At 45.6% G+C, this 15994-nt stretch overlaps 1 protein-coding gene across 1 annotated transcript; it reads left to right on the top strand.

Annotated features, from left to right (window-relative positions):
- Positions 1-1036: 1036 nt before the first annotated feature.
- Positions 1037-15687, top strand: LOC119100762 (putative G-protein coupled receptor Mth-like 1). The gene is made up of 4 exons (XM_037223889.1): positions 1037-1766; positions 11792-11881; positions 13521-13686; positions 13950-15687. Exons 1-4 carry the CDS (start codon positions 1714-1716, stop codon positions 14139-14141), a joined length of 501 nt encoding a protein of 166 aa, XP_037079784.1. The 5' UTR covers positions 1037-1713; the 3' UTR covers positions 14142-15687.
- The last annotated feature ends 307 nt before the right edge of the window (positions 15688-15994 follow it).

Below are 15994 nucleotides of genomic sequence, written 5' to 3'. Positions count from 1 at the left end.
ATATTACAAAAAGGCTATGGTAAGAGAGACTATGGTAAGGGTGACTGGTAAAGGTGGTATGGTAAAGGTGAAAAATACTATGGTAAAGGTGACTGTTGTACCACAATCACCCACTTTGGGCATTATTTAATGACATCGGCTGGGCTATCGCACGAAAGACAAAACTGCAAGATGAAAATAGCATTTTGTCAAAATGAAGTGTCAGGGCCCAACGAGAAGTACACATTAGGTGGAGGTGAGGTGGGACCGTCCTCAGCACAGTCCACTTTCATTAACACGTGCTGATTCTTCTACTCTGGAAAAACATAACCTTACAACTTCACATACACTGAGTTATGCAGAAAAACCATCTAATTTTTTATATCAGATGACCTCTAAATACCACAGGCTTTGTTTAATGTTATAATAGGTGTGTGCAGAACATTGCATCATACCAAACATTTCCATCATCTTCAAGTGACATTGATTTCTTAATAAGTGCATCTAATACAGTCACACAGCTGTGCTGAATTGCAATAATTGCTGGTTGGCCGATGTTATGGGTTTTCATGTTATTTGCCCACCCCTGTGGATGAATGTATCATTGCACATGCTCTGTATTCAAATGCCAATCCGACAACCCCGGTATTCATATATTTAAAACTGACAAGATCCTCAGGTTCAACATAAATACACCTGAGAACACTTTGACCAGTCACTTCGCAGGCAGCACTCCACAGCCGGTAGCCTATGTCACATTGTTCATAGCTGACCCACTGTGCAGTAACTGGATCATGACATGATTAGTTTTGATGTAGAATGTTTGAAATGGGCCAGGATAGTAAAAGAGAAACAATGCGATTGGAAAAGAACAACACACATCAGATTAAACCTAGAGGCATCTGAACTTATTTGACCCTCAATCTGATCACCCCCCAAACCCCATCTGCAGTACCCCACCGCACTTCAAGCGTTCACGGCTGAAAAACGTGATTACACTTAATCGCCACAAACAACCAAAAGATGCCACAAGCGCAGCACAGCATCTTTTGGTACAACATACTAAACCTGGTATTAATCCCGATTCTGATATACTTATAGTATGTGTCGATACCTACTAGTCAAAACTTTAGAGTACCCGGTGTTCTGTTGCTCTGGCCATATCATAATCCCGTAATTTTCGAAACGTCCTAGACGCTGCTTCGAATGACAGTTGTTGGCTCATTTTGCGAGTCTTTGTATCAACCATCAAATATGTGGCAAGTCGAGATATTATAAAAGGACGATGATTGGTTAGCTATGTTTGATGAAATTAAAACATGTAGAAATCATATGTAACCCCGTATTCAACCCCGTCATCATTTTGATCTCATGTGTCAGACCGGCCAGACCCACATCGGTCAGACCCTCATGCCGTTTTCACCAACAAGTACCGCGTGACAACTTCAAAACATCAGAAACATCAGATGCGTTAGCTGTTCCTGAACTAAGATTTTGGTCCAGCTCAGATTTTCAAACACACAACCTTGAGGTGTAACCAGGTCCAAGAAGTTACTAATGATAAGCAAAATCTGCAGAGCTGTGTCAGAGTCGAAAGAGTGTCTGATATTTCGCAGCCCTTGTAGTAAGAAGCGCCTTTAATCAAACTCAGCATGGTTTCCCGACAGTGAGCGGTTGCGATGTTGGGCACATCCTCTTGCCCTGTTTGGACGTATTTCACACACGGTCATTGCCATGACGAATCTTCGCAGCCACACTTACCTCGTACTGAAATTGGCACAAGATTGGTGAGTCTCAATGTGTCAGTTTACAAAGTTTTCAGCAACATCGGAGAATTTGTGTTATGCGACGATATTAGCAAGTATTTTCGGTTCTAATTTGTGCTTTTTAAGATAAGTAAGGCGTCGACGATTGGCTGCATCTAACACTTACCTACCGCTGCCATTGTTTCAAGCGACATCGCGTCCTATGGAACAGCCAACGCCCGTAGCGTCAGGAATCTTACCGACGTCGTGACTAAACTCTTGATTAGCCAGACACTTGCTGGATGAAGTCTAGTTCATTGGTCTTACTCAAGGAAGTCCGGCACGTGCTTATCAGGGGCGGCGACAGGCACCTATGGTGGGTGACGCAAACTACTACAAGGCGAAGAAGTCGGTGACCATGATTCGCGGTTGTTTATATCTCGTGTGGGTGTGGGTGTGGGTGTGGGTATGGGTGTGGGTGTGTGGGTGTGTGGGTGTTCAGCCAGAACCAAGATCCAACTCAATACTATGATATGAGATCCAACAAGAACCAAGATAAACACTGAAACATGTAGTTGTCCAGCAAAGACCAAGATAAAGCTCAGTATTAAGCTGAGAGCCAGCAAAAAAATGATAGTCTGGAGTGGTGCCAATGTAAGCAGCAAGGACCCGAATTTTATCTGAGACCCCTGTCAACCTTGAGCTGCAAGGTCCAGCAAGGTGTTGTTCGATGACAAAATATTTCAAAAATAGGTTGAGGGGCTGAGCAGGGAAAAGGCTAAACTTAATCCCACTTTTCTGTCTCATAGTTGGGAGGACTGAGGTGATTAAACAATGCAAAATTACATCCCTTGATGCTCAATTTAAATTTACATCTCTTGTTACGTGTTTCTTAAATATGAAACAAATGAATAGGAGCAATACTTATTAACTGTTTTTGAATACTTTCCGAATTGCACCTGGTTGATGCAACTCTGTCACAATGAGATCTTACAAACATTGGCTTTCCTAACGGGGGTTTGAACATCATGAATGTAGTTATATGATGCTGACCATTTCATTTTTCTGCATGCATGTATTCTTGAATATCTGGTGCAAACACCCACCTGTGGCACCTGCAACATAGGGTCTCCTCTAAGACTGACTAGTGGAATGTTTCCAGATGTAAGAAATAACTGCCTCACCACAATTACCCCAGATTCACTGAAATTATTGTTTCTTTGCCTCACGTTACGCCTGCCAGCAAATTCTCTCTTCTCGGTCGCTAGCGTCATGGATTATCACTGACGTCATGACGTCAAGTCCTTTCCAGCCCTAGTAATGCCTAGGCAGCCATAAACGAGGGTGACCGCAAGCTTCCGTGACAGCATCTCGGCCACAACACCAGAAAACTTGTGGCATAGCACGTAAAATATCTGACCCAACTTGAACTAATCTATTCCATCCCTCATTTTGTTGATCTTGTTTTGACTTAGGTTATAGCAATTGGGTGGCACCAAACTGAGCACAAAAAGGAGAAAAAAAAACAGACCCTGCTAGATCAACTTGATCAATTGGCGTTTTTTTCTGATAACCACTTTGAAAACAACTGATGATCAGCGTGGAATGAATTACGACGTATTGCAATGGAAATGAGCTTACCATTGTTTTACTATTGCTCAGAAGCTATGTATGCTTGTAAATATTGGATAAAGGACCGGTTATCAGCAGACTGAGCCATACTAGCGACACCACTCCAGTTGTGCCTGTATCTGATTTCTGGCCTATATCCCATCCATGATATATGTTAAGCAGCCCTGGGTTCTAATCACATCTTGTTTCGATATCAACAAGGGCACCACTTAATAAGATTGCAAGTTGGACCAACAATGACATGAACACAATGTATGCAGATTATGCAGAGCGTGTTTGAATTTTTTAAAGCTATTGTTATATTTTGCATGCTATTCCTTCTGGATCTTCTATTCGCCCCCGGCATTGGAAAATGCAAGGTTTTTTACGAGAAAGCTGTTGCAACTCTGGTAGTTGCATCTCTTGCAGTGCATTATAGCGGCCCTGATGGTTAAGTAGCTGAAATTCTTACTAATTATATTCCGTAAGTTGTTAACTGCTGTTATTGATTGGAGTCTTAGAGAGCGCCGACTGCTGTGGTCGTTTTGCGCCCATAATTGTCGTATTGTATTGCTATTGTATTATATTGTATTATATTGTTGCATTGTATTGTTGTAATTGTTGAACGCACTTGCTGGGAACATTATGCGTATAGATAAGGCAGTACTATTAGCCTTCTTCCTCGTAGAGTAACCAGAAGAAGGAGAGATGGATGCATTGATATTTAGGCTACGTGCATGTATCAACGCGAATTTCTGTTGTAACATAAAAATTCCAGTGTTGAAGCCTAATTCGACGACGAAACCCTGACTCGGCTAATTGTATTAATCAAAATCGTAAACGGCACAACCCTCCCGCTTGAGCGAAAACGATGGCTTTGAAAAAGAAGGGATTAAAGGAGATAGTTATTTATTTTTACTTAAACTAGGTTAAACAATGTTTAATCTGCCTTCTCCTCAAAACCGCCTTTGGCGCTTGTGCTTGTAGGCAAAGGGCTGGACCTTAAAAAATGTGTTTCCCTGCCCGGAATGTTGCTCGTTCCCACAGGACGATTTTAGTCAGTAGAGGTTTTTGAGGCCATCTCTGATGAGCGCAGGGCTCGCGGTCAGAAATCCTGCGCTGTAATCCCTGTAATTATAAGGAGAGAATTCGGGTTGTGGCGCATATATTGCTGACAGATGGACGCCATTCTCAAATCTCAATGACACCTGACGACGGCCGGAGAATAACTGGCCGAAACGTTGAGCATATACAAACACGGCGTACGAGGACGATAGTCCGGATAATTATGAAATCCGTGATTCTAACGCACCTTGACTCAATCCCACCGTAAAACTAAAGGCAGATCTCGGTCGCATCTTTTTTATGGCGCGTCTTGTGGCCATCATCGACACAGAGAGCATGGGTTCGGGCGTTATGTCCCATTTCCTCAAGGTGTGCCCTATCTGCCAACCACCAGGCAACCTAAAGGTCAGACAGAACCAGTCCTCGCGAGGGCACCACCGCGACGCTCCCGGCTCGCGGCTCTGACGTCACGCCGGCGGTTCGCCCACGCGCGATATTCGCCCGTACTGGTTGTTTGTTTACAGGCTAGTCTCGCGTGCGGCAGTCGGCGGGACAGGGGGTGTATTCATTGATACGGTCTGCTATGATATATAATCGCAAAGAACAACAGACATATTATGGACTGGGCACGATAATCAGTTGTCAGAGCCTTGTTTCTGGGGCATTCCACCGTACCAAGCAGCTGCGGGTCGTGCTCTAGCGGCGTTGTTAGCTTGGGCCCAGCCGGATCAGCGCACCTTCCTCTGGTCCGGTCTGGCCGACTCCGCCACGGGCGCCGCCACCGGACCGCCGGTGACTGGCGCAGGGGCGGAGCCAGCGTTCCGGCACGGGGGGGGGGGGGCGCAGCGTAATGAGGGGGTGAAAAACATTTAAGCAGAATGTACCACATATGGGACAAGCTTCCTTGTAGCTATTGGTAAGCTTTCAAGGCTCAAAAACGGTCCCAAGTAGCAACGTTTCAAATTTGGTAAAAATGTGCCCCATTACGTCATTGTTTCATGGCGTCATGGAGTGGTTTTGTGACGACAGCAATGCCTGGCAGCATCTGGCAGCCAGACCTAAAGAATGCCTCAAAACGCAGGAAAGCTGACGCCAGCCAGCCATTCCCGTCGCGGGCGCTGCGTTGTGTGGCGGATTATTGACTGGCTTGTTTTTGGATTTTTTGTCTTGGTAGTGGTCGTAAGAGAAGCTTTGGTGGGCTGTTTGGCATACGCAACGTAGCGATCGCCAGCTGTTAGGGCAGATTATTAATATCAAACCACAATATACTGTGAAGACTGTCATACAGTGTCATGAATCTCTTACCGAAACCTTTCCAAGGACTGTTGAGGACGCCTTTACTGTATTGTCGATTTATCCTTGCCTGCAGTGCTGTAGTCCTGACATTGATATAACGTGAGATGCACAGAAGTTACTGTCTTTATCGTTTGTAACTGGAAATGCAGTTGTATGCAAAAATTAATAAATTTGTAACCTTGCCATGGTTGATTGCCAAAGCATTATTATTTCTACAATAAAGATGGTTAAGGTTGAGCTACCAAGAATGTTTGTCTCACTTAGGGTTATTTGTGCAATTACTAGATAACCCTAATAAAACCATTGTGGTGCAACAACATTCTCACTAGTGATAGTCCTTTGGCGTTATTGAATTAGTTGTCACCAGTCATTCATAAATTATAAGCTGTTATCTCATAGGCTTGACACAGACTAGTCAACCAGTGCGGTGCATTGTGTAATGCCACGGGTCAACAGTGTCATCATGGCACTACCGCAGTGCCGTACTGTCATAATTAGCAGTGATACGTTTTTGTGCTGCAATCCCTGCTGCTTCCATAATAAATTCCATCATGAAAAGATATGTCAAGCATGTATTCGTGTATTAACTCCGCATTTGACTTATGAATGACAAAAAACATATGATACCATATACAAATCACTTTCCGTAAAATATACAACCAATAAGTGACATCACCTGCTCAGCCTGTTTTGGTAATCCACAAAACATAGTGGCAAAGTTGCGAACACATCTGCGTGCACAGCCATGTAACATGCTGCAGCTATCAGGCTGCTTCGTTCAAAGATATTGTTCACAGAAGCACTAACACGTGCGTTAAAAGAAAATATCTCAATGGCACTGCGAACCTGCTGACCTTGCACAAAGCTGGAGACATGACAAGTGCGTGCAGTATCATGGTTAGATGGGGGAAACGCGGGAAAGTGATAAGCTTCCAGTGCACACAAGGCTCATGATAAAAATATTGTTCAGTGCTATCCAAGAAACCAACAGCAATACCTCTCCACCATTTCCGGCACCGAGCATCCCACGCCAGTTGCAGTGACAAGGACATTAATAACTCACCAGCAATGCTAGTCTGCGTACAAAATTTCTTAAAACAATAGCATGTGCATCTATAATAATGCAGCACTATATTTTCAGAATCCTTAAGGGGAAGACAATTTTGCAGAGCGGTGTCATGTGAGCTCATACTAAACGTGTGCATTAATAGGTTGCACGGACCTGCCCCTGCTGCTAAAATTAATTGCTAATGTACTCGTATGCAATGGATTAATTGCATGCTGTAATACCTCATTAGGTTCAAAATGTTGGCAAGATCATAATGAAGTAGAAAGTTGCCTTTGAACACTCCTGCAGCATGGGTGCTAGTGTTTCTTTCAGTTCACCGATATCATCACCTTGTCTTACTCAAACGCAAACCTAAAGACAAAGATGAAGAAGGGGTAGTATCAATACATCACATTCGATTGGGAGTTATTAGATTTAAAGATTACCAAAACAAGGATTTAAATTTGTTCTACAACATGTGTCGAATATTTAAGAAATATGTATATCCAAAATTACTGTAATACTTCCCTAATTGTATCATGCCTTGCTAGCCCATAAACCCGTGCAAGGTCTTTGCTCCGGTACACAAGGCGCCAACCGAGCCGTCTGTAAGAAATACGCCAGCAGATGAAGAAAAAAAAACGCCAGCGGGAGCGAAAAAGGCAGACTTGCCGTCGCGTCTTCCTTTTTAGAACATTCGTGAGAGTGCCGTTCTTTTTTTGGTTGTTGTGCTTTTTGCAGACAGTGGCGTACTCTCCTTGTAACATTGCCCTATGGTCTAGAAATAAGGAAAAATTCCCGTTGGCGACGGCTGCTGCACAACACGAAAGTGCTCACGCCTACGTTCACGATGCGCATTCAGCAGCGAAATCTCACTAGCAGCCATTCGCTTTCCGCGGATTGTACCATACGTGCCGCATCATCGCTCTTACGAATGTATCAGCGGCGATGCTGCTTTTGACCATAAGCAGAAGATAGCCTGTAATATAACAAGTGTACGACGTTTCTATGACGACATGAATGCCAAGGTAACCGCAAAGTAGTCTCCCAATAAACCCTTTCGCACTTTCCAAGAAACCTTTTCGCACTTTCGCACTTTAAGACCCAAAACCCTGAGGGTTTTCGGTCTTAAGGTCAAAAGGCACTCAAGATGGCTATTTCAGTTAAAAACCTCATGTAAAGGTAGAACATTCCCATTAACCCTCACCATGATAGGAGAGGGAGTAGGAGGAGAGTAGATGCACCCCTCCCGGTTTTTTTGACGATACCTCCCGGGCATGTTAGGCAATCGTGCCCAAATTTGTAGTAGCATGTGACCCATCTATTGCACGTGTTTAAAGGGAGTGTCCCACGTGTGTATGGGGTTTTAAGCTGAAATAGCCATCTTGAGGACCTTCCGGTGCTGTTCACAGTCCTACTCGTCTTAAGGTCTAAGTCCCTCCAGTTTCCGAGCTGCACGCCGCAAACATGTGCGGGCTATTTCTGGAAAACTATTTCAAAGTTGCCCAGGCATCCATGACGCCATAATGTCGTAATTTAAATCCTGTCCTTGCACTGACCGTGTGGCGTTATCAAGGCCAAGGAAACTATTATTGTCGAGTCGTTCATATCTGGCGTTCGTGAACACGACTTCCAGATAAAACGTCCGTCAATTGGATCTCAATCAAAGTTGTACGAGGTACAGTGCTATGATTAAGCAATGACGTATTAATGGAGATTTTGCTGGACGGAGGAATTGTGTCATCGAGAGCCGCCCTGTTCACTTAGAGTGTACCAGTACTTATGAGCCTATTTCATCATATCTAATGCCTGTTCAATTATCTTCAAGTGTGGAACATTCGCTTTAACGCCAGAAACGTGTCCCTAGCTTGTCTGGTTTCGGAGCACCAGCAGTTTTTGAGGAGCACTGCACGGCGATTGACGGCCGTCAGCAGGCGGGAACAGACAATGCCGTGGCTGGCGCGGTGGTCGACATTGTTGCATTAACGGAGCCAAATGTCATAAAGGTACCCTCAAAACACTTTCAAATAAATGCCGTGGTTCCCAGAGTTGGACAAGGAGCACGCTTGTTCAAGTTTTGTTTCGCCCCAAGGCATGGTCCTGTAGGCATGACGTTGTAAGGCTGAAAAAGTGCGATTGTTTGGCAATTCGACCTTTGCCCTGCCACAGCGGAGTCAGTTATTGAATTCACAACATAAAAACCAGTACCAATCGCGAGATCTTGCTGAGATCGATCTTCTCGCCTTTTCCGCTAAGCTCTGTCTGCGTTAATTTGAAAACGCCAAGCGGTTCGCATGACTCCCCCTCTCAGTCTGCGTCATGCGGCGAATCAGGACGGCCTCCCCGTAGACACGCGCCGGGTGACTGGCTGGATACTCTTCGCTCGGGTGGGGGCAATTTGATCCCCCCCGCCCTGAGATCTTGGGACCTAAGAAAGCTAGAAGCTCCAAATTTTCAGTGTGTCTTGACCTGTACGTGAACTCACGTAGGTCAAAGGTTGAGCTTCATAGGTCATTACCTTCAGGTCAAATAAGGTCAAAGAAGGTCAAGTTCCAGGTTGGTCTCCAAAGAGCCCCCAGAGCCTAGGCAATTGTTTCGAAGCAAAAGGACATAGCCCATTTGAGGTCAGTGACCTTGATTGACCTGTTGAAGGTCATAGTAACGAAAATCACACAAGACTGCTCTGAGTTTTTCATTTGAATAAGCGACAAAGGTCACGCTGGGCAGCATGTTTTTAAAACAAAATGTCGACCCAGGTCATGTTAGGTCAATGACCTGTTCTGACCTATAAGAAGGCAATGGAACAATGGAAGATGTATAATGGGGTTCCTGCTGTCAATAAATGCGAAATGAGCACCACAAACTATCTCATATAGCAAGCTCTGAAGTAATAAATCAGGTTGGTTTCAACCTTGGTCTGACCTTCATGCCTGATCTTAGGTCAACGTAATTCGCTCATTCAATATTTGTGGTGCCTGAAAAAGCATCTCAGATATGTATAGCTTCGTCAAACACTCCGTTGTTGTATCAAATTGAACGATTCCCTAGAAATTGTTTTCGCTGAAGCCATGGCCTGATACTGACCTGCCATAGGTCAGCGGCCTTGCAAGGTACATCTCAGTTTGTTGTGTCAAATGATCTGCTATTTAACTGTCCACAGCTATGTAAAATTTGGCGCGACTACGCCTGGCCGTTCGGAAACCATTCGGGAAAAACCTCCGGGGGTCAATTTGATCCCCCACCCGAGCGCGTGTTAAACCCCAACTTCTCCACTAGCAGGGCGAGGGGTGATCCTAAATTTGAGTAGTAGGTAGCATTAGCTCATTGAACCCTACGGGAACATAACACGCGGAAGTGATCCAATTTAATGTTATTCGATTGCACAGTTATTTACAAATTTTGTAGCTCAAAACATTGTTGATCGCGCCATCCACGGGCGATCAAGACCTTGCCATCTGCCCGATATACAAGGTCAGCAACAGTGGGTCGGCCGTTGGCAGTCGTTGCCATGTAAACAGAGACGACCTGTTTGTAAACAAAAGCACTTGATTCGCCTCTCGTCCGAGCTAGGAATGGGCTTGGGCCCTGACGTCATAGTTCAATCAGGCACGTCGAACGGGCTTACTCCCAAGTGGGGAGTGGTCTTTCATGGGCCAATAAAGAGCGGGGCTCGGTGTAGGAGGCTGTAATGTTATGGTGGACCTGAGGTCCTGTATATGGGGCCGTTCAGTCATAGCCGGCCCATGGTCCGGCGAAATGTCTTGTCGAGGCATAGAGGGCCTCCGGTCCGCTGTGAGGTGTTGTTGAATCATAGCAGCTAGTCCGGGCCCGTTGTAAAATGGTGTCCAGTCATAGCCGGTCTCCAGTACGATGTAAAGAGGCGTCATGTCGAAACAGTCCTCTGGTTCTGTACAGGATTGGCTACAAACGCACATTACACACTATATTACATAATGTAAAGCACGGTAAGAGAAACAACATTTTCAGTGTCCCCATTCTCTTTCGCTGGTGTGTATGGTGTGTTCCGAATGCAATTTTGCAGCTGAAAAGACCTGAAAGAAAGGGAGGGAAAGGACGGCCCTTAAACGATGGCTTTTCCTCGGCGCGACCCGTGCCAATTTGACCACTTCTCGTGTCTAAATGAGCGCATTGTGTTTTGCCGTCGTTATTCACGATTTTTCTGCAATAAGTGCAGTTGAAGTCCATTTTTGGTGGTATTCAAACATGGTCGGTTTCCATTAAACAATCATTTCATTCTTAGTCACAAGTTAGCCTTCTTCCACAAAGTTGCAAGATAAGATGAGAAAAAGGAGGGTTGAAGGATTAGTATATACACGTAATATGCGCGTGCGCGTGCGCGTGCATTACATACACACACACGCACGCGCACGCAGACGCGTACGTATATTCTTCGACTGTTCAATGTGTTGCTTCGCCGCGGGTGGGCTTCGCCATAGGCGGATGTAGAAGATGCACAGGAGGAGTAAAAACACGATGAATCGTTATCGGTTTTGGACCCGAAATCACGACGCGCGTTCGCTCACGTGATAGCTGCTAGTCTATTACGGCCATGTCCCTGGTACGAAACGTACAATGTTTTCAGAAGCAGGTGTTGGAAGTAATAGGCTCAGAATCAGGGAATATCATTCATTACATGCGTTGGGCAAGCTCAGACTTCATTTCTGTAGTTTGGCGCGGCTTTATTGATAATGCAGGGGCTTTAAGATCCTAGTAGTGTTTAAATATGGCGGTGGCGGATGCTTGAGGCCGCGTGGGTTGTGCCAGACACGTAAACTTTGGAAGGGTAGCTGTTACGATTTGTAGCTATACACCTCAACGTTGTGCCAAATGTGTGCTTCTCCCACCAGTTGCGCTTTACTCTCGTCTGTCACTGGGTGGTTTTCCACAAATTGTCCGTCGGACAGTTTCTACTGGATGTGTTCTGTGGTGAGGGAGCAGTGACCTGCACCCACTTCAAGAGTGTTACCGGCTGCTGATGGTGTGTTGTGCTCAGCAGCTGACGGATGCTGTATTGTCACTGTTTCAGGCTGAAGGTGTACGTGAATCTGTTCATCATCATGGAAGTCAGCTGGATAGCTGAATGCTTGTCCACACAGATAAAACCGAAACAGCTCTGGTAAGATTTCCACCGGTACATAAACGCACATGTTTTTGCGGTCTTTCACTCAATATCGTTTGCCCGCTCACTGGCACCCATTGCTCTCTAAACTGGGCGTGTAATGGATTCCGTTAGAATCAAAATCAACTTCTCAATTGAACAGTTTTGTCATCGATTGAAGCGAAATACTTTGGAGCATCTGCGCAAGTTGGAGGCGAAATGCAGGAAAGCATTTGCCATGAAATAAACATTCGGACTATTTCAGATATAGAGATGATAACTGTTGTTAAGTGCATTTGCGGGGAACATTACGCATACGGATAAAACATTACTGTTGGTTATGTCTGGCATTCCTCATAGAATAACCAGGAGAATGAAGAGATGGATGTATGATGTGTCTATCTCTCCATTCTCCTAGCTATTTTGCGAGGAATAACACTGACTTTGCTGTCTTATTGAGATAACAACAAGATGAATGATGACAGCTTATCAATGTGCAATACAAACTTTGTTTACTTGTAGCCTGAATGATCATATTTCGTTGGATATAACCTGTAGATCATACAGAAGACGGATTCTAGGCCGTTTTCGCCGGATGAGACTCTTGTGGAATTGGCTCTGGAAACGGGGCACATTTTCTTCAGGTGAAATTCCAGCACCCTCACAGTTGTTGATTGTAGTCAACTCATAATTCTGTGGTACTATTCTGATGATATGAAATACGAATTTACTCGATACATGCATCCGGTATTTGAGTAACTCCAACGCACAGCGCACGGAGTTGGCAAGCAATGTCATTCCCCGTGAATCGTTTGAATCATTGGATGAAGCACAATCAGGTGACTTTGTTTTTCGCCCCACATTAATATCTATTTAGCTCCCTTTTCAGTTACTTCAAATTATCTTAAAATATGTATATATATATATATATATATATATATATATATTCGCTTTAAATTATCTTTTCCTCGTCTTTTTCCTCTTATTCCGTCTTCCCCATGCTCACGCGATCAGATTACTGTGACCTGGTCATGGCATGCTCGCTGCCATCATTTCTGCCAAATGCGTGCCGCAACTTGCTTCGATTTCTGCAATCAAATGAATCTAGATGTCTACAAGTGCATTGAGATGGATGCAGCGTCGCACTCGCACAGCCGATTCACTGCGCCTTTGTAGATGTGCAATCAGCGAGATATGCAAGACTTCACGAACGCACGACTAACGGAATCGAAGTAGATCTCGGAATGTGTCAGCTGCCAGCTTGCCATGTAACTTTAATCACGCTCAGTTATGCTATATAATGCACGAGGCGAGAGCCAATCTTGCTGTGGATCCTCCGTAGACAGATGAATGGGGTTTTATTATGAAAAGCACAACTTGCGAAACTACATATATGCGATCAGATCACCCGTAACGTTTGGGTTATCCTTGCTGTTTGAGTGCGTTTTGCTGTATGACCTCCCTTGTCCTCGCCTCGTTATGCACCGCACTGTGATGATATGGCTTGCGCTGCCCGTATTATTTAGTACTGAGTGAAACATAGCACGTGACATTATGAGTTCAAAGTTCTCATCTTGGGTAACGAACCTACAAATTGTTAAGTTGTATCAGGTCATGCCGTGGCAGGCGACTATGAAATGTCATTTTCGCCTTCCAGGTACTTCACGGACATCATCAACGCCTCCCAGGGAACGCTGATCTTCCTGCTGTTCATCGTGCGCTCCTCCACACGCCGGGCGATCAAAAACCGATTTTTGGAGCTCACCAAATACGGCTTTAACCCATCTGCTCGCAAGGTGCACCCAGCGGGGAGAGACGACCAGGTACAGTGTTGTTTATGAACATACATACACAAAAGACATCATACATGATATATTTTCCTAGCCAAACCTTGTCTATTTCATCCGTACAGCTGGTGAACGAAACCAAATTACAGCTGGACAGAATGGACGATCATGATTATACCACCGTGAAGGCGTATGCTCTCGTGGTCGTCATCTCCGACGGCAAGTGAGCTTCTGGCGCTTTCGGCAGGCCGCGGTCTCACCGTTCCCATGTAACGTCTGAATCTTCTCCCCGGCGACAGAACCCGCCCTCCTCCCGTACCAAGACAACTGGGAGTGGCAACTCGGGCGCCAGCAGGAGCGCCCAGTCGGACGGCATACCAATGACCGATGTCCAGCAAGGTGGCGCCGTCAAAACAGGGGAGGCGAACAGTGACAACAGCAAGGCGACGCCATGCAACCCCGACAAGAGCACCCACGACAATCCGTGCTAAGTGCGCTGTCCGTCGCCCGTTCGATGAGCAAACGGCATGTGTGGGCCGACGGGGCGCTGGAGGAGAGACTGTAGACGCACAGTGTCATGACTGGGCACGCAGGGCACGTCCCGTCGATCGTGCCACACCGCTGAACTGAAGACCGTGCTCCTGTTAAATCGCTGTTGCACTGGTGTGTTTTGACTCGCTCTGCGCTTGTTTGCGTCGCTTGTGAAGTATGCTGGCACGAACTCTGGCTGGGAGGACAGCACGGGGTAGTGTTGTCTGTGTATCTCATGCGGCGCCGCAGCCGGCTAAATGCTCCCATGATATGGTAGCGAGCCTCTCCGTACTGCTGGCTGGCACCGCCCTCGGCCTCAGTTTTCTCGGTGTTTGCCGCGACGTGTCCATCTGTCCAGACACCTGTCGGCAAATGTTTATACTACAAGTACACTGCGCGCGGTTTGGTGGCAGCACGGGCGCGTGTCACGACTGACTTATTTTGTCGTGTTGACTTCGTTGCCATGTTAGTCAACGATTGATTGCTGATAAGATCAGAGATTGTTCCACAGGATATTGTCTTAAAATGGGACCTTTGCAAAACAAATTTTACGCTTGACCACGTCGAGGAAACACTAAGGTGGTGTTATGCTGTATTTACCGTCGTCATTACCGGTCACCCGTGGCTTTCTTGTCGATATCATGGGATCGTGCGTGCTGTATGGTTACGTAACATCACATCGCTGTGAAGTCAATGATTCATATTGCGTTCATCGTGAAAGTTTGATGAGATAGTCATATAAAATAGGAAGCTGATGAAGTAGATGCATTTTTTGTGTGCCTTGTTGGTTTACCATTTTCGGATAGATACCCTGAGCGCCATCGCAATGGTCGAGTAATTTGTTATTGTGATCAGCGGCAGGAATGGATGGCGTTAGCTACGCATTGCTTGTTTATTGTGGTCATGCGAATGGGTACGTCATCTAGGGACGCACTCAGCCAGAAGGTGCCATATAGTATATACATGAGATAAGCATGGTGGACAGTGGTACATCAGCAGAGCGCAGTTGATCTATTATGTTACATAAGATCTGAGGGCGTGCATTGCTTGCCTGCCAATTTTTTACTGCGTTGTCATTCGTGTGCCAAGTAAATTTGCATGCCATTGGAGAAAAGGCATGAGAATTTCATAAGTTCAAAGCACCGCTCGGATTTCACTGGTATCATTTGGGAGCTATTGATTTTGTCGTTGTTGACCGTGCCATTGTTACTCTTTATGACAGCGTGTCGTGTCGTGCTGTCGTATCTGGCTTGACGCCGTCGAATCAGAGTCAATGCCAACGAACGTGATTCCTGCGCTGTTGCAGTCACTGCCGCGGAATCCGTCACGTTTTCAGTGCGTCGCGAGTTTACACCTTGTGAGAACACGCTCTTCGGGCTGCGGATAAATGTTTTGTTTGTTGCATTACCGCCGTTGTAATGGTGTCACCAATGTGCCATAAATTGACGTAAGAAGGTAAGCTGGAAGTTTCATTATGATGGACATAAACACGATGGTGCTTTATGAGCTGTTCGTACTCCACGTAGCCCATGTGTGAGCTGCAGGGCCGTGAAGCAACGTGATGTGCGGCTTTGGTTGTTTGTGATTATGATCATCAGCCTCGAGACTGTAGGCTGGGCGGTTTGCATGTGAACTATGCTCACGTTTTCCATTTGGGAGGCTCCATCCTCCCCGGCGGTCACGCTCTCTGCAGGCCTTTCTCTGCAGGTCAGTGCCTTAACAAACACTGGTCGCTGGCCCTTGCGCAAGAAATCCAATTCCCTTTAAGTTGTTCGGTATAGGTTGTTCACAATTTGCACGTGGGGTTGTTGAT

The sequence above is a fragment of the Pollicipes pollicipes genome, unplaced genomic scaffold (assembly GCF_011947565.3).
Source record: "Pollicipes pollicipes isolate AB1234 unplaced genomic scaffold, Ppol_2.1 Scaffold_4881;HRSCAF=5763_pilon_pilon_pilon, whole genome shotgun sequence".
Classification (NCBI taxonomy): domain Eukaryota; kingdom Metazoa; phylum Arthropoda; class Thecostraca; order Pollicipedomorpha; family Pollicipedidae; genus Pollicipes; species Pollicipes pollicipes.
This window is presented reverse-complemented; position numbering and strand designations above follow the sequence as displayed.

What these genes read in the sequence shown, in the direction of transcription:
- LOC119100762 (XM_037223889.1), top strand. Translation starts at nt 1,714, where the DNA reads ATGACGAATCTTCGCAGCCACACTTACCTCGTACTGAAATTGGCACAA. An exon ending in ATAAAACCGAAACAGCTCTG is followed by an intron (nt 11,882 to 13,520) that starts GTAAGATTTCCA and finishes TTCGCCTTCCAG; the next exon opens with GTACTTCACGGACATCATCA. An exon ending in CAGCGGGGAGAGACGACCAG is followed by an intron (nt 13,687 to 13,949) that starts GTACAGTGTTGT and finishes CCCCGGCGACAG; the next exon opens with AACCCGCCCTCCTCCCGTAC.